General features: G+C 42.1%; 1 protein-coding gene, 1 long non-coding RNA gene and 2 gene segments (V, D, J or C); 1 reads left to right on the forward strand and 3 right to left on the reverse strand.

The window, feature by feature from the left end:
* The window catches only part of LOC103669001, a 150,574-nt gene that overhangs the window by 75,768 nt on the left and 56,739 nt on the right, over positions 1-18,067 (reverse strand).
* The window catches only part of PRSS1 (serine protease 1), a 113,026-nt gene that overhangs the window by 65,942 nt on the left and 29,017 nt on the right, over positions 1-18,067 (reverse strand). Inside the window, exons 1-2 of one of the 2 annotated variants that reach the window (XM_040643904.1) lie at positions 17,203-17,350; positions 16,579-16,872 (exon numbers count right to left, since the gene is read on the reverse strand). The exons of the other annotated variant lie outside the window; for it this stretch is intronic. Of the exons in view, the coding sequence (XP_040499838.1) occupies positions 16,579-16,872; positions 17,203-17,233 (325 nt within the window). The 5' untranslated portion in view covers positions 17,234-17,350. Of the gene's footprint in view, positions 1-16,578; positions 16,873-17,202; positions 17,351-18,067 lie in introns of those variants that run through there. 2 annotated transcript variants of the gene reach the window in all.
* The window catches only part of LOC121105794, a 134,791-nt gene that overhangs the window by 60,409 nt on the left and 56,315 nt on the right, over positions 1-18,067 (forward strand). The window lies entirely within an intron of this gene.
* On the reverse strand, positions 8,912-9,569 carry LOC103668999. The segment is given in 2 exon segments: positions 8,912-9,408; positions 9,522-9,569. Coding segments are annotated over 2 exon segments (374 nt in total).

Consider the following 18,067-nt stretch of genomic DNA (forward strand, 5'->3'; position numbering starts at 1 on the left):
AATTTGTAATTTGTCCGACCCCCCCCCACACACACAGCATATAACATTCTCATATTTTTTGTAAAAAAAAAAAAATTTATTTGCCATAACTATATACATTCTTTGAAATATATTTTTCATGGCTCTCTTTTTACTCTTCCCTCTTTCCCCAGAGACTAAAATGCCATGTAATGCGATGAAAACTTGCCCAATCCTTTTAGGGCTCAGTGAATTAAAATGGTGGAATTAACATGAATCAGCTGTCATATCAAGAGCTCAGTGAAATTGGTGATTGCACTGGATGGCATTTGGCCCTAAAATAGATAATATGAGGGCAAATAGGAAGTCTTTAAGAAAAAATATGTGAATTTTTACTGCTCCTTCCTCTAACCAGCCAGCAGAATCCAGTTAGAGAAAAAAAAAAGAGAGAGAGAGAGAGAGAGAGAGAGGAAAATTAATTTGGTTCACTCCAGGGAGCAAAAAGCACAGTTGAATGGAGTGAAGGATTTTCTCAGCATTTCTGGGTGAAAGGAGGTTGTTGATGGATGGTAAGCAGTTTGGGGCATAGCAGTGGTTGGAAACGTTTCTGTGCTACACAAGGATATGAGTAATAATGGGGAAGCCAGCACTCTGGAAAGCCAGGGGCCTGGAACTGGGAGAATAGAGATGGCATTCGTGTAATGGACATTACAAGCACCTGCCCAGAAGAAAGACCACCTGTTTCTCTCCACATCTACTGGTTCTTTGAAGTTTGGGATGGGGATGCACCGTATAGGGAGGTGGCATTTCAATTTTACTCTAAAATAAGAAAGAGACCGATATCTAGTAGTATATCCAAGAAATGCCTACAAATCCTTGAGAAAAACGCAGAACTCTTACTAGAGAAATGGCCTAAGGATACAAAGAGACCATTTGGAGAACAGAAATCTGGGACCAACATCGAATGAAGAAGTACTTAAACTCATTAGCAAACAGAAAAAAAATGCAAATGGGAGAAGGAGGGAGGGAGACACCACTTTCCAGCTTTCTAGCTTGTTGCCAGTTGATAGTATAGGAGTATAGAGTAAACGCCCTCTCTCTTCCTAGTAAATCATTGGTTTTATTTATTTTTCTTAAATCGTCATGTGCGTCGTTAGGGTAAACATGGATGGTGATCTAGGGGAAACAGGATGGAAGAGATCACAATCTCTTTACACTACTAGACTGACAACAATCTGGAAACTGGATAACAGCATAAGAGGGTAAGGGGATATGGGAAGCTTTATGTGCTTTTAAGTGAGATTTGAGACTCATACAGCAATTCTGAGGAGCCCTCTGGTGGTATCTAGATACATAAAATAAATACAAATGGTAGACCATGTCTCAACAGTCATGATTCTGGGCATACAATCCTATAATGAATATACAGGTCCAGGAAGGGAAATGTACAAGCATACTCAAAGCTGGCACGAAGGTGGAGGAAAATTGGGTGTATTCTGGAGAAGAGGGCACAGAGCACTGTGCGTCACTTAGAAACGACAGACTACAGTCACATACAGAAAAATGAAGCATTTCACTCGAGCCAAGTGGGAAAATCTAGAACGCAGAATTGCATGCATAATAAAGCAAGATGTATATGATTCGAAATACATACATTCAGGCATACATGGTACGGGTTGAATGCTCCAGGAAAAGGTTCATGGCTGGATCATGAACAGGCTACTGTTTCCCCTGGATTTAACCCCAGGTTTAGAAAGAGCTGAGCTGGCCCTTATCAGTGTGGTGAAATGATGGCAGCCGAATCCGTGACCTTTAGTTACTGTCCTGACGTCACCACGAGGACTGGAAGAAAAGAGAAAGACAGAACACAGGGAGAGAATTACACGAAGTGGACAAAAGAAGAAGAGAAATGAGAACTGAAGAGGCAGTTGTTCCAGACCCAGGCCCAAGTGGTGTTTTTTTTCCAGAATTGTCCATCACTCCTTCATGGCTGCTGAACAGCCTTTAGCCTCGTGGTAAGTCCACTGTGGCGTAAGCTAGCTCCAGTTACCTTGTTGCCTCCTTCCAACAAAATACACCACCCGCTTCCTGAGTTGGGTCCACGAAGAGTTTGTGCACTTAGAGGACCACCACCTCCGTGCCTGGGGTTAGCTGCCCACACAGAAGTATAGCGCTGAGTCTTCTGGGTCAGAGGACTGAATTTCCAGAACGCAGGGTGAGTTTGGGGGGGCATTTAGCTGAGAATCACTCCTTGAGCAAGTTGATTTGATCAAGAACTTGTCCATTCTGAAAGTAAATCAAAAACTTCAACTCTTTTTTCTGGGTCTGTTGATACCAGTAAACAAAAGTATGTCCCTTTTCGGGGATACAATCTGTCCTTGCTTTCTGTCCTTTGCCTTTGACCAGATGTCCTGGAGTCTGCGTGACTTTGACATCAATAGCGCCTATAAGAAGAGCTCACAGAAGCTTACATAAAGCCCAGGAGGGACCCTGACAAGGGAAGAGCTTGGGGCTGGGGGTTGAGAAGCCCAGAATAGAATTTTTCTTTTGTCCTCAGGACCCGCAGGCTCCCGGGTGACAAAGGGCTACACAGCAGAGGAGCCCTGCGCCCACAGCGGCATCAAACTAGCAAAAGGATGAAGCTTCCCCAGGTCCCATCAGCAACCTTCCTGTGACATGACCATTTTGCAGACTCATAATCATGTAACTGCTTCATGTTACAAAAACACCTCTGGCCTCAGAAGGAAAGTTTCATCCCAGCTCAGTAAATATACCTAGTTTGTATTTTATTCATTTATAAATATTCATTTTTTAAAACAATTTATATCTAGTTTTACCAACAGAAACTATATATATATATTTTTTAGAAAGTTGTACAATAAAAGATAAAATACCACATGACTGCCAAAGATGAGGCCTGTTAACACCTCAGTGGGATTCTTCCCAGATCTCTCCTTTCACCCTCTCTGTGAATATGTGTACATAGACACGTGCTCTTTGATGAAAATTCTCTCATTCTGTGAATGCTGTTCTATAACCTTCTAAAAAGGTTATTTGTATTAACTTAATACAATTTTCATCATCATCATCTTTCCCTATCAATGAATTTTTCGTTTTATCTACTACCTGGTTTTTATTCAAAGTTTAGCAGCTGTTTGAAAGACATCCTTTAACATGGGTTCGAACTCAGGACTGGGCATCGCTTTTGATGATTATCTAATTATCTTTTCAAAGAATACAGATGTTTTGTTATGGTTTTTATGACTCTGAGAGTAGCCACTGGTTTGTAGATTATTTCACCTTCCTGGTATTTCTGGTCTGGTTTAACTAGCTCATTTATCATGAGATAACCTCTCGTTTTCTTCTCTGATTTTCTTATCAACCTTTATTTTAAGTAGTACACTTCTTTTTCCGTGATCTATTTTTGCTTACTTTCCTCTTCCTTCCTCCCACCCCTATTCCAGGGAAGTCATGTTAACAGCTTAGTGTGTATCTTTCCATAGGTTTCTCCTTCCTCCTTCAGTTGTTCTATAAGGTTGTTTTCTCCACATTAAAATACTGATATGGAATATATACACAATAATTTGATAACACACCAATAAAATGAGCCCTTGAGCCAATAACCCCACTCAGGAAATAACATATGGCCAGAGTCTTTGAAATCTCTTGGGTTTTTCTCTAGATCTCATGACCCCACCCCACCCCTCCTATTCTATTCTAATCTATTCTAATTACTCTCTTACTAGACTATTAGTTTCTTGGATCTGTTTCTATTCAATTTCATATCCTTTGCCTTGGGAAAGGTGGCAGGACACAGTTCGATTTCAAGAAAAGATACAGATAAATATAAAAGGACTAAAAGAGTGGAAACACAAGTAGCAAAACGTGTCTCCTAGATCTGTTACACTTCCAGAACAGAGATACACGCCCCGTCTGGTTGGTGTGCGCCGATTTCACAGTGAGAGGAGAACAGCCCCTTCTCCTTTCAGGAAACACTGTAGCCTTCAGTCAAGTCTCCTCTCTGAACATCTTTTTCAACGGTTGAGTAGTGAATCAGTCTCAGACCTCGCCCTGGGTCCTGCCAGTACCGGTACATGGCATCGTATCCCAAGTTCTGTTTACACTCCAGAGTCACGGCCCGTCCAGCCCTGGCGAGCAGGAATGCTGGCATCTGGTAGCTTTCAGCATGCAGGGGTCCTGGGGGGAGGGGGGTAAGGACACAAAGGCTGGAGATAACGTCCCTTCGCCCAATGCTATTGTAAGATGTTATCAGAGTGGGGACAGGAATTTACTGACTGGGTGTCGGGTGTCGGACTCACCTGTTCCCAGGAGACAAAGGACCACACAGCGGAGGGCCCAACTGCCCGTGGTAGGGACAGAGTCTTTGTGAAGGTCTAGACACAGACTCTGAAAGAGGCCAAGGGAAAGGAGTAGGATGTAGGGCTCCCCCTGTCTCAGTGTGCACACACTGTCACTGCTATAAGTGACTGACTGTCACAGCTCATTTTGCAGACGGGGATTCTAAGGCTCAGAGAGGTCAAGTCACCTGCGTCTTTCTTCTGCCTACACGACTCTTTATATCCCTTCTAAATGGACACGTTCCCCCATGGTGAGAAGACCAGATTCCTGATTTCCTGGCCAGGGTCACACTCAATACGCCGTGTGTGGGCACTTGCTGTGATCAGAGCGAGGAAAAGAATTGCCTACAATTTTCAGAGTCTATTGCTTGCCCATCAACTGCTCTGTTCTCACCAATACTGTTTCAAATGCAGGAACCTGTTCACATGTTCTATTGTTATAAAATAGCGTCCATTCTCTCCGTCCTCTGTATTTATTATAATGGATACAGTAGAGACGGAGCACAGGCTCCTCCAGTGATTTCGGCAACACCAAAGGGTCCTAAGCCCACCCTCCCCTCGTGGCAGTGGATTAGAGCCTGGGCTTGAGTCCTGGTGCTGCCATCTAGCAGCTACATAAACGTGGGCAAGTCTCTTAACTTCCCTTGACTTTATTTTCTCACCAGTAAAATGGGTATAATGAGTATCTACTTCAAAAGTTGCTGTGAACTTTATATAAATAAGGACTTTAGTACCATTCTTCATATAGAATAAGTACCGAATTTGTGTTTGCTGTGATTATTTTCTGGGCCTGGTATTCTAATTCATGGAATTTATGGAGTTAACACTATGTCAAAGAAAATCAGGCATTTCCAGAATTGTGCTAACTAGCTAACATGTCATTCTCCCATATCGAGTTGAAATTTATCCAATGAGTGCAAATTCATTGCATAACATAGTTTCTTCTTGAGAGTCTTAGATAAATAAAAATAACGAATCATAGATTAGTTATTTCAAGAATGCTGTTATTTTGGTAGATAAATGTTTGCTTTATTTTTATGTTCTGAGGTCATCTGTAATAAAGATACTTTCATGATGAAACTTTTGGTTGGAATGTGGTGGCTTAGAAACTGTTGCTGCCCCCACCTGGGAGAAAGATGCGTGGTGGGGGGGGGGGGAGGGAGAGAGGGGGAAAGGCAATGATACAATGATTTGGAATTAGGACCATCAGAAAGTGCAAGAGTGTGGGTAGAACTCAGACCAAGAATGCTTGCTGGCAGGTTGCTTTCAATGAGCCGGTCTAGGCTTCAGGTTCTCAGTCACATCTGCAAAGCTGAGGATTGCATTCCTCACACAAAGGCTCTTAACCTTACTGGTACGTGGACCCCTTCGGCAATCTAGTGAACCCTGAGAACCCCTTCTCGGAATAATGTTTTAAACCCATGAAATGGAATATGTTGTATTACAAAGGAAGCCAATTATTTTGAAATGCAGTTATTAAAATATTTTAAACGAAATTTAGGATATATTACTATGAGACATCTTTAAAATTCATTAAATAAAACGTATCCTGGTGATTTTGTACACTACCATGATTTCAAAGCGGCGACGACAGTATAGATATCTATTCTATGTCATGAGATATAAAAATACCTATGACTTTCATATGAACTGTAATATATGCAAATATCTGTGATTTCTATTATTGCCTTTGTCACAGGTCCTGCTAACACTGCTGTGGTTTATTCACTGTATCTCTCATGAACTAAGTGCTATATTTTAGTTAGAGATTATATTATATTGTTAGAGATTATATATATATTAGTATTACATAATAATATTATATATTAGAGATTATATTATATTAAAGATCGATTTTTCCCATTCCAATTCACGGATTCCCTGAATTCTATCCATGCACCCCTTGGAGGTCCATGGGTCGCAAGTTAGAACGACTGCTTTAGAAGAGAATATGCTTCATGCTGGATGGAGTCCATGGAAGGAAGCAGGAGGAAGTTCATCTATCCCCAGAAATAGTTGGCCCACATGTGCAATCTCAGATTTGTCCAAACTGTTCTGATTTTAAAAAAAGAAAAAAATGTAAACCCCTTCTTTAGACTGATTTGCAGACCTGAATTTGACCATAACAGGGACTTACTATGATTGTATTTTAGTCCTGGGAATGTGATACAATTTCTATAATCTATCTTTCTATGTGCCAACCTCAACATCAGTTACCTTCATCCTCCTCCTCTTCATCTTCATTCTCATGATGTATATGTGATTCTGTTATGTCTTCCTCTTTTTTTTTTTTTAATAGGCTCCACACCCAGCATGTCGCCCAATGTGGGGCTTGAACTCACGACCCTGAGATCAAGACCTGAGCTGAGATCATGAGTCTGACGCTTAACCAACCGAGCCACCTGGGCACCCCAGTGTATATGTGATTCTTGAGGGGCATTACCGGAATGGAAAATGACAGGGACACAGCATGATAGAGATATACTTTCTTGCATGAAAGAGTGACGCTTTATGCTCAGGAATCCTGCAACCAGAAATAATATCTCCAAAACAGAATTGCAAAAAGTTCTACACAGTATATGCTTTAAAATAACCTCTTACAGTAGCAAGGGTTATGAATTCTGAGACGCTTCAGATCCCAATGAATGTTAAGATATATACTCTTCTTGTCGACAGAATTTAGACGGTTCTAGTGGATTAGAGATTCTCTTTGCATGCATTGTTAAGCAGTGTCCTGTTTCAGAGGTAGCTCAAAGGAGTAAACAATGAAAAAGTTTACATTGTTAAACGTCTTTTCCCATATTGCAAAAGATTCCATAGTCTGCTCCCATCCCGTGCCTCTAATAAGGTACTTCTCCATCTGGGATGCTTTATATATTTTCAAAACAAGCACAGAAAGGATAAACCAAGAAAATAATAAAAATGTTTACCTAGAAGGGGAAAGAGGAAATAGGGTAAAGAGAAGAAAGGAAACAAGAGCAAATGTGGCATTTTTGCCTAAATATTATATAATTATATTATTTTAATTATATTAAATATTATTGTTATATATTATATATTAAATAAACTTATTTAATTATAACTAAATACTATTTAGTTATTTTAAGTATCTTAAAAGCAAGCAGTCTAAACAATCCATTCAAAAGGAAGAGATTGCTGATCTGGATACTGAAAGCTAAGAACACTGAAGTGATTGTGTAGAAAAATAAGGACAAAGGTGACCCCGTGTTGCAGGGGCGAGGACCTGAGGAAATGAACCGGGGAGGAGCGAGAAGAGAGCTCCCCGCTGGACCAGTACACTGCAATGCCCCATCTCCACTTCAATCACCCGCTGCAGGGAAAACACTCCCCTTCACTATTCTTGACTCTTGGCTTATTCGCATCAGCAAAAAGTACCTCGTCTTCACGTGCACGCTGCAGAAGTTTCACAACTTTTACCAATATGTTTGCATTCGTATATTTTAGCTGAGAGCAGAGCAGTACTGACCCTTAGCGGGTTCACGCAGGAAGTGAGGTCGGCATTGTGAGCTCACATACACTTGCTGGTGAGCACTGTCTTCTGGACAAGGTATTTTTATGTAATGTACTGACCGCGAGACGTCAGTTGAGAAATGTAAAGACTGATCCGAATTGGGCTAATGTGAAATCTTGGCAGAAGATACGTTAATAACTCAAGTTCTTTTGACTATATTTTTTAAAGATTTTATTTATTTATTTGAGGGAGAGGGAGAGAGAGAGAGAGAGCAGGAGCAGGGGGCAGGCAGAGGTAGAGGGAGAAGCAGACTGCCTGCTGAGCAGGGCGCCAGATACGGGACTGGGATCATGACCCGAGTCAAAGGCAGATGCTTAACGGACTGAGCCACCCAGGCGCCCTAAAGTTCTTATGAATATTAAAAGGCACATTCATAATACCTTTCTTAAAGTAAATAGAAATTCAACAAAATATGTGCAAGATATGTATGATAAAAAAAACCCACATAACAATGCTGAGAGAAATTAACACAGGTCTCAATAAAGGAGCATGGGGGAACTTTCTGGGGAGGAGAAAATGTCCTACATCTTGACTGTCATGCTGGTCACATGAGTGTAAAAATTGGACAGAACGTAAATACTTAAATACAGAAATAAATACTTAAAACGTAAATACTTAAATACAGAAATAAATACTTAAAACAGATGCATTTTATGGCTTGTGTGTTATGTCCCAATACAGTCGCTTTTAAAAGTTGCATGACTGTAGTATTCTGGAGGGAGGGGGTTTCTGAGTTTCCCACCAAGTTTCTAGGGCAGGGACAGCTATGAGAAGCAGTCACAAAACCCTAGCAATTCTCTGGGTCTGGTTCTAGGAAATGTGCTGCCCCAGATGGTCGGGGTCTGCGTGAAAGACAGGTGACCTGCCCATTATCCTCATTCCCAAAGGCACAACGTTGCCAGGAAAAAGCACAGAATTACATATGCTCATAAAGATTGTTAAAAATCCATCAGATTCATGGGGGGGGGAAGGTATCCTGGGTGGATCTTTCCTTCTTTCCTTTGCTAGATACCTTGCAAAATGGGAAACCTCAGCCCCTTCTACACCTTCCTTCCCCTTTCTTGGGTTTTTTTCCCCCATCAGCTGTTTTAAACATCCCTGTCTGCTCACCTGGAGCTGCTCTCTACAAATTTTTCCTTCTGGTTTATGCTCCTCCACACTGCGTTTCTGTTAGTTCCTGCCTCCCTAATACACCACGTTATTTCCTGAGCTTTGTCCATGATGCGTTTGTGTTCTAAGAAAAGCTAACATTCAGCACTGTGGTTTCGCTGCTGGCACACATGTACAGGGCTGAGTCGCCTGGCTCAGCGGACTTGATTTCCAGGGTGCAGGGTGAGTCCTTGGGGCATTTAGCTGAAAATTGATTATCAAACGTTTCTATTTTATCAATAATATCACCGTTCTGTAAGTAAGCCAAAAACTTGAACTCTTCTTCCAGCTTTCGGTGATACCAATAAACATAACTATGTCCTTTTATAGGGACACAATCCATCTTTGCTTTCTGTCCTTTCCCTTTGACCAGGTGTCCAGGACTCTGGGTGACCTTAGTGTCCAGGGAGCCTGTGGAAGGAAGAGACAGCAACTGGAGAAAAAGCCCAGGAGGCAGCCTGATATCGCAGTCAGAGGAAACCGTCCTGGAACCGGCAACCAGCAAGTTCGCAGCAAGAGCTTACCTGCTCCCCAGAAAAAAGGACCACACAGCAGAGAAGTCTGAAGAACATGTTGGCTCGGAGGGGAAAAAGAGGTGGCAAGTGGCCTTTTCTGTCAGGCTCCCCTGTCCCCATCAGCAGCCTCCTCATGACGTGATCACTGGCTCTTGCCTTTGTAGGCACCGTGTGTGTGAGATAAAAACATGTCAGAGAATGGGGAGGGCAGGGAGAGCGGGTGAAACCACCAGCGGGAGTTTCAACCCGCTCTTGTTTCCTTTTTCCCAGAGGCTGCTCTTTTGCTATTTTTTATAAATATTATAAATATTGTTCATTTCTTGGCTTTTTAACTTGTCAGTTTGGCTTCTCCCCTTCTCCTTGCACCTCGGGCCATGAATCATATAGCGTGGTGTTTATCAATCATAGTTTTGCTGCACTTATGAAATCACAGAGCAGTTACTTTACGTTAAAAATGTTGAGCTACGCAAAGCATAATAACAAATGCACAACGCATCTAGGGAACCAGAGCCTGGCGCCTGTCGTCTGAGCGATCAGCTGAGGAGATGGGTTATGGACGGAGAATTTAAGCCTCCATGTTATTCTTCCAGATGTCATTGTCCAGGTATCCATTGCCCTGAAGTTTATATTTTTATTCTCCGGCTTTTCATTATATTGGTAGTACTTACGAAGAATCTATAAATCATAGATTATTTAATGTTGTATGTCTTTGAATTTATCTAAAGGGAATCGTGGTGTTCACAGTTTTCTCTGTGACATGTTCTTTTTCATGCACCATTACGTCTGTGTTATTAATTCATGTTGATGCATATGATTTTAGATCATTCATTTTCACTACTATGTAGCATTCCATTCTACTTATTCTCTAAAACTTATTATCCATTCTTGAATTGGTGTTTTTTTCCTTAGGTTTTTATGCTACTGCAAACAGTACTGCCTTCTTGTACGTTTCCCTGCATGGTCAGGCACACGTGCAAGATTTCCTCTGCTCCCGGGAGTGTGAAGGCTGAGCCTGAAGGTCTCCATGTCAGCTTCACATAATGTGGCAAGATGCTTTCCAGATGAGTTCAGCCAAGTCAATTGTCGCATCAACAGTTCATGAGCGTTTTCAAGGGCTCCACCTTAAGACCTGAAGAATAGTTAGTATCCTTTGAATTTTGTCAGGTTAAAATAGATCTCACCGTAGTTTGGGTTTGCATTGTTCTGATAGCCGAGGACGGTGAATGTAATTTTCATATTTAGAGTACTCTAGTGTTTTCTGTAAATAGCCCTTTGCCCATATTTCTTTTTGCTTACTATTATTTGTAACAGTTCTTTGTGTATTCCGGAAACGAAACCTTTGTCAGTTACGTGTGTCGTTAATATCTCTCCGATCTGTGGCTGGTGTTTTCATCTCTTTGTGATTTCTTTTTGTTGTTGAATTTCTTAATTTAGTGGAGTTCATCATTCTCTTATTTTTGGTATGCATTTTTAATTTTTTTTATAAAAGAGGCTCCCATAGCATAAGTTCATAAAGATATACTCCCATGTTATTTACCAAAACAATGAACATTCAGAATTTTTCATTAAAGTGATTAATCCATGTAGGATTTATTTTTGCTTAAGCCGCGAGGAAAGGTTTCAATTCACCTCTCCTTCCATGGATAACCACTTATAGCAGAGTAACCTACTGCATATTCCGTCATTCCCTTATACACCCACAACGATGGCTGTCACACATTAGGTGCCTTACATGCACGGGACTATTTTTAATCTTAGTATTATTTTCCATTTGTCTATTTATTTATGCCTTTTCTATTATCCTAAATTATAAAATAATTGCATGATTGGTAGGGCAATCTTTTGTGATTTTAATTAGTGCTGCTTTGAACACACAGATGATATTGTAGAAAGAGGAATACTCTTACTCTTGCGTTTACTTATTCATTTTCATGGCATGTATCTCCACTTATTCCAGATTTTTACATCATCTACTTTTAAAATTTTAATAATTTTTTGTGTTAAGGTGTTGCTATTAATCGATTTGTTCTTAACTGTTTTATATCTTATGTTACTATTTATAAGTGGTCTCTCTCTAAAAAATATAGCTTTTAACTGTTGCTAGTATGTTGAAAAACTGATTTTTTAGATTTATTTTGAATTCAGAAAACTTAAAACTTATTAGATTTTATTATTAATAATACAATGATTCTTTAGATTCCTTTGGGTCTCTCTGCCTTCTTTCTTTCTTTCTTTCTTTCTTTCTTTCTTTCTTTCTTTCTTTCTTTCTTCCTTCCTTCCTTCCTTCCTTCCTTCCTTCCTTCCTTCCTTCTTTCTTTCTTTCTTTCTTTCTTTCTTTCTTTCTTTCTAAGAGAGAGAGAGAGTGGGGTAGGGAGGGAGAGAGAGAATCTTAAACAGGCTCCACACCCAGTGTGGACTCTGATGCAGGACTCGATCTCATGACCCTGAGATCAGGACCTGAGCCAAAATCAAGAGTCAGACACTTAACTGAGTCACCCAGCTGTCCCTGGATCTTCTATTAAACTCGTCATCTGTCGATAACCACATTTTCCTCTTCCTTTCTCTTTCTTACCCAATTTTTCTTGTTCCATTGGCTGGAGATTCAGCACAACATTGAACAGAAATGATGATGGCGTTTATTTGTTTATTTACCAGTTATGTATGCACCGGACAACTATGGGAACTGGATATGTGGTGAATACTGTTGGATCCCACCATTTCAAGGACCTATCAGCATCCCAAGATATCTGCAAGTCATTGTTCCAACCGGCAGCTACATATCTCACCTGAGGAGCCCCAAGTATGTAACCATTTCTCAGAACAAGGAAGATCTATGCTTGCTTTTCATGCGCTAGAGGTGTGTTCTAGAAAGACCCACATCACCTCCTAGTGGTCAAAGGGGCAAATTCACCAGATGCCCTCTGATACTGCCATCACCCACCCTGCAGTGATCGGGGTTGCCAGTCACACGTTGCAAAGGAGCAGCCAGGCACCTCAAGTGTCAGACCAGACAGGGAAACAAGCAGCTGGTATACGCCTCCACATCACATAGAATGGTTACTAGTATTCGTTACACATTTGCTTAGTTATTAACCTATATTGTTTGATGGTTTATCAGTATAATTTGCTTTCTCAACCTTTCCTAGGTAAGTGCGCTCCTTAAATTTCTCTCCTAGATTCTCTCCTCTTCTCTTGCTATATTCCACCATCAAGGGATCATATGCTCTTTCATTCTTCCAGTTATGCGAAGTGTCCTGACTTTCATCTCTCTCCAGTCTCACCTTGTACTCACCCCCTTTTTCCCTCTTTGCTCACGCCACCTTACTAACTACACCTTTCATTAAACACACCAATTTCTTTCCTGCCTGAGTAATGTTGCATGGATCTCCCAGCCATGCCGGTCGGTTCATTATCCCCAGTCCCACGTAATTAACTCCAGCTCACCTTCAGGATGTCATCTTAAACATGACTTCCTCTAGGAACCTGCTCTGGGACTCTATTAGGTCTCCCTGTGTCACAGGCCGAGGCAGCTGGGTCCGCACAATCCCCTGCCCCTGCCTGATGGATACAAGGGCAGAGACCCCCAGTCACAACAAATATTTTTCCCCATGACTTTGAAACTTCGGCGAAGACCTAGAGACAGAAGGTAGTGATCGCTGAGGCTTTTTATGCCTGTCTTTTAGAAAGAACGTATATGAGCTCCTGTTGCTTAGGAACACGGGGCTAGGGTTTCTGTTCTCATTAAACTGGTCAATTGTCTCTCTTAGCAGCCCTCTGAGCTCCTCCGGCATCCAGGCAACCAATTCCCTTTAATCTTGTAAGTTAGTGTTTTAGAGGCCTTTTTCTCCTGTATCAGATTTACTTCCCTTTTATTTATTTTTGAACAGCTTTATTGAGGTAAAATTGATGCACGAAAACCTGCACATATTTGACGCATAGAGTTGAATGAGTTTGGAGACAGGCGCACAGCCATGAAACCATCACCTCAGTCAAACTAATAGACGTATCTGTCACTTCCAGTAGCTTCCTTGTTTTGGTTTGCTTTGGTTTTGTGACCAGAACACTTGACATGAAACCTATCCTCTTAACAACCTCTGAAGTGCGCAGAACAGTGTTGTTAACTGTGGGTACTATGTTGTTCTACTCTGTTGTGTAGCAAATCCCGAGCCAGTTTTCATCTTGCGTAACTGAACTGTGTATCAGTCCAAGTCCCCTCTCCCTTCTTCTCAGAGACCTTGGCAATCACCGTTCTACTTTCTGCTTCTATGACCTGGATTCCTTTGGCTAATTCATAGAAGTGGGATCATGTTTTATTCATGTCTCTGTGACTGGCTTATTCCACCTGGCGCGTGCTCTAGCTTCATCCATGTTGTTGCAAATGGCAAGATTTCCTTCTTTCTTAAGGCTCAATAATGGTCTATTATATGTATACACCGCGTTTTCTTTGTCCACTTATCTACTGATGGACATTTGAGTTGCTTCCATATTTTGGCTGTTGTGAATAATGCTGCAATGAACCTGGGAGTGCAGATATCTCTTCAAGATCCTGATTTCAGGGGCTCCTGGGTGGTGCAGTCGTTGGGCGTCTGCCTTTGGCTCAGGGTGTGATCCCAGCGTTCTGGGATCGAGCCCCGCATCAGGCTCTTCCGCTGGGAGCCTGCTTCTTCCTCTCCCACTCCCCCTGCTTGTGTTCCCTCGCTCGCTGGCTGTCTCTCTCTCTGTCAAATAAATAAATAAAATCTTAAAAAAAAAAAAAAGATCCTGATTTCAATTCTTTTAGATATATACCCAGAAGTGGGATTGCTGGGTGGTAGTTCTATTTTTTTAAATTTTTTGTGGAACTTCCATGTTGTTTTCCATAGCAGCTACATGGCCAATTATTGTACAAGGGTTCCCATTTCTTCGCATCCCCCCCAATACGTATCTTTTCTTTCTTTAATAACAGTCTTGTGAAGTGATAGCTCGTTTTGGTTCTGATTTGCATTTCCCTGACGATGAGGGTCTCAAGCACATTTCCATATAACTGTTGTCCATTTACATGTCTTCTTTCCATGAAATGTTTATTCAAGTCCTTTGGCAGTTTCTAAATCAGGTTATTATTTTTATTTGCTATTGAGTTGTAGGAGTTTCTTACATATTTTTAGATATTAACGTCTTACCAGATTTGTGGTTTGCAAATATTTTCTCCGATTCCATACAAAGCTATAATGATGAAAGATTATGGTACTGGCATAAAGACAGACACATAGACCAGTGGAACAGAATAGAGATTCCAGAAATAAACCCACTTGTACATGGTCACCTGATCTTCCAGAAGGGTGCCACAATGGAAAACGCTAGTCTCGTCAATAAATGGTGTTGGAAAAACTGGATATCCACGTGCAAATGAGTGAAAATGGACCCCTATCTTGTATCATGCATAAAAATCAATTCAAAATTAATCAAAGACTAAAACTTAAGACCCAAAACTATAAAACTTTAAGAAGAAAACATAGGAGAAAACCTTGTTGATTATGGTCTTGGTAATGATTTTTTTTTTTTTAATCAGCCTAAAAGCACTGATAACAAAAACAAAAATAGACAAGTGGGACTATGTCAGGATAAAATGTTTGCTTTCGTTTTAAACAGTGAATTGGAAGTTTTATGCCACTAAGAAACTTAAAACTGCCTAAGAGATTTTCCACTGGCCTTTCAATTTCTACCCAAGACATAGCAATGTTCACTCGTTGCTTCTCCTGGTTTCAGCCCTCTGCTTGTCAGAGGGAATATTTCAAATATCTGAGCCCTCTCTCCCCCCTCTCCCTTTGGGGATAGTGAACCCAGAGGGTTTACTCACAACCGAGCACCTGCTTCAAAGGTGAATGTTACTTTGTTGTTTTCATGAGCATTTCTGGAGCGAGGAAAAATGACAAAGATAACATCTAATCATAATTTCATTAGTTATTTGAAGTGGTTTTATTTTATGACTCTATTCTTTCATGGGACTACAAGTAGTTCCCTCAAAAAATAATTTAGATTGAGATCTTTCAAAGGATCTTATAAAACATTTTTTTGCCCTATATCTTGTTAAAAAGAGAAAGTAATGCCTCTGGTTAAAAGGACACATGAATCTTGATGTAAGGTACTTAGGAATAATATTTAATGTCCCCCCCCTTATACCTTTCCTTAAAAGGAGAATAACCATTAAATACATAATATCGGGGGGCTTCAAATTCTCAAGGGAGTATTTGATCGAGTCACCTGAACTAAATTAGCCAGAGTCTATTTTTGTTAGAAAAAACAAAAGAATCTTAACTGATTCTGAAAAACAGTACCAGAGAGCAGATTAAAGATAAAAGGCACTCCGACATTTAGAGAGTATTTTAAACTGACTATTGGTCAGTCCGAAGCAGTCAGATGGCTTTCCATATTCCAGAATGGGAAAACAGCGGCAGGGGTAGGCGGTTGTGATGGAGCCAAGCCAACGCTCACGGACGCCTGAATTAGGGTTGAGACTGCTATAAACTAGTCCTGGAAATTACTTTTGCGCGCACCGAGTTCCAGTTCCAGCTGACTCACAGCCTTTGCCGATCTCTGCTGTGTGAGATAAGAAATGACATGCAGAATGGGTGCATCCAAGGATGCGGGAGACTTAAAGGGCCTGACTTCCTAGAAACCTGTGGAATTCTCCCCCTGACGTGTGTGCATGTGTATGTGCTGGGCAGTCAGGAAAAAGCCTTATAATCCTTAGCCCAGGGATATTGCCATGTCAGCTGGCCACTTTATAGGGCCCAGCTCCGTTCCCATCTTGCTAGTTCTCAAACACCTGTGTTCCTCCTGCTTACTCTGTCCTCGGGTGTTTGCGCTCTCTCTTTCTCTCTCTCTCTCTCTCTTTCTCTCTCTCTCACACACACACACACACACACACACACACACACACACACACACAGATGTCTCGGTCTGTGGTTTTTCTCTCCCCACACCTCCCTCTGCAGGGCTCGGGGGGTTGGGGGAGGTGGGGCCAAGGGGGCTGTTGCCAGGGTTCTTGTCGGGGTCTCGGATCTCCGCCCAGCGCTGTGCTAAGCACCGCAGAAGTAGAGGCTGCTGTCCGCAGGACTCGCACTCGTCACCGTCAGACGGGAAAATCTGTCGTTTGGATGGTTAACGGGAAACTTGGCGGCGGGGAAGTCCCGTTCATGTGCGGCGCTGGAGCCCATGTTCGAAGTTGCCATCAGCGTGAGGCCCTGTGCAGGGAGCTGGCGATACCAAAACACGGTTGTGGCTTGAAAGTCCACCGCGCGGCACTCGATCTTCACCGAGGCGCCGCTCTTGCAGATGACTGTGCTTGGATCTTGGATAACCAGAGCACCCAGCCCAGAGCCTGCCAAAACAGAGGTCAAGGAGGTGACGGAGGCCAAAGGACCCGTCGGACGCGACCACGGGGGGACAACTCACAGCCACGCTCCTTTGCCTTTCGCCCAGCTCCCAGAGATTCCTGCTGCTCGGTGACATCTCCCTGCTAGACGGCCTACAACCATAATCCCTCACCTCCCCTGGCTGGTGACGTCTCACCCTACCCTTCAGAACTCAGAGAACGTGGACGTCCCTTCTCATTGTGGTCAGCGTAAAAAAATCCGCAATCTCTGCTACCACTCACGCATGCCAGCAACAAGCACACTTGCCCCAACTCTGCAGCTAATACGGTTCATACCAGGCCCCAGGAGCAGCAGAACCATCAGCATCTTCAGGCGTTGGCCTCATACCACACCTCGCTCAAGATAGGCATGATCACGCTCTTCCTTCTCCCTTTCTCCACCCCTAGGAGGGTGGACCACGGCTTATGTGATCCTGAAGGTGCTCCAGTCTGCCCCCTGGTGGTGACGTTTTTGCCAGCGGTGCAGGATCCATTGCTCGCTCTTTCTTTTTTTTCTTTTCTTTTTTCTTTTCTTTTTTAAGATTTTATTTATTTATTTTGACAGAGAAAGCGAGAGAGGGAACACAAGCAAGGGGAGTGTGAGAGGGAGAAGCAGGCTTCCCGCTGAGCAGGAAGCCAGATGCGGGGCTGGATTCCAGGACCCTGGGATCATGACCTGAGCCAAAGGCAGAGGCTTAACGGCTGAGCCACCCAGGCGCCCCCATTGCTCTTTCTATCACAGAGCCACGCAGACACGGCTGAAAGGGGCCTCAGACGTTCTAATTCTACTCCTACCTTTACAGAACATGCACTAACACCCAGATCATTGAAAAGACTTCAACAAGTTTCTTAGCTTTATTTAAGAGAAAGGCTCTCTGTTTGTGTACTAAATGGAATTATAGTCAGTTCTTTATTTCTGTAACGTATCCTCAAAGTACCCGAGGCAACTCATGACTATTCATCACTAGAACTATGGGTGAGCATAGGCTCCGAGTTCAATGTTTCTTTGTACTGATGATAAAGACATTTTCTCATCTTCTAAATGAAGTATTTATTTCACCACTATCTCTCGCCAGTCTCCCTGATATTGATGGACTTAATACTAAACATTGCTATTTATCGTAGTCTGTATGACTCTGTAAATCACGGTGGAGGCTAGGAA

This window comes from Ursus maritimus, unplaced genomic scaffold (genome assembly GCF_017311325.1).
Source record: "Ursus maritimus isolate PB19 unplaced genomic scaffold, ASM1731132v1 scaffold_3, whole genome shotgun sequence".
Lineage (NCBI taxonomy): Eukaryota > Metazoa > Chordata > Mammalia > Carnivora > Ursidae > Ursus > Ursus maritimus.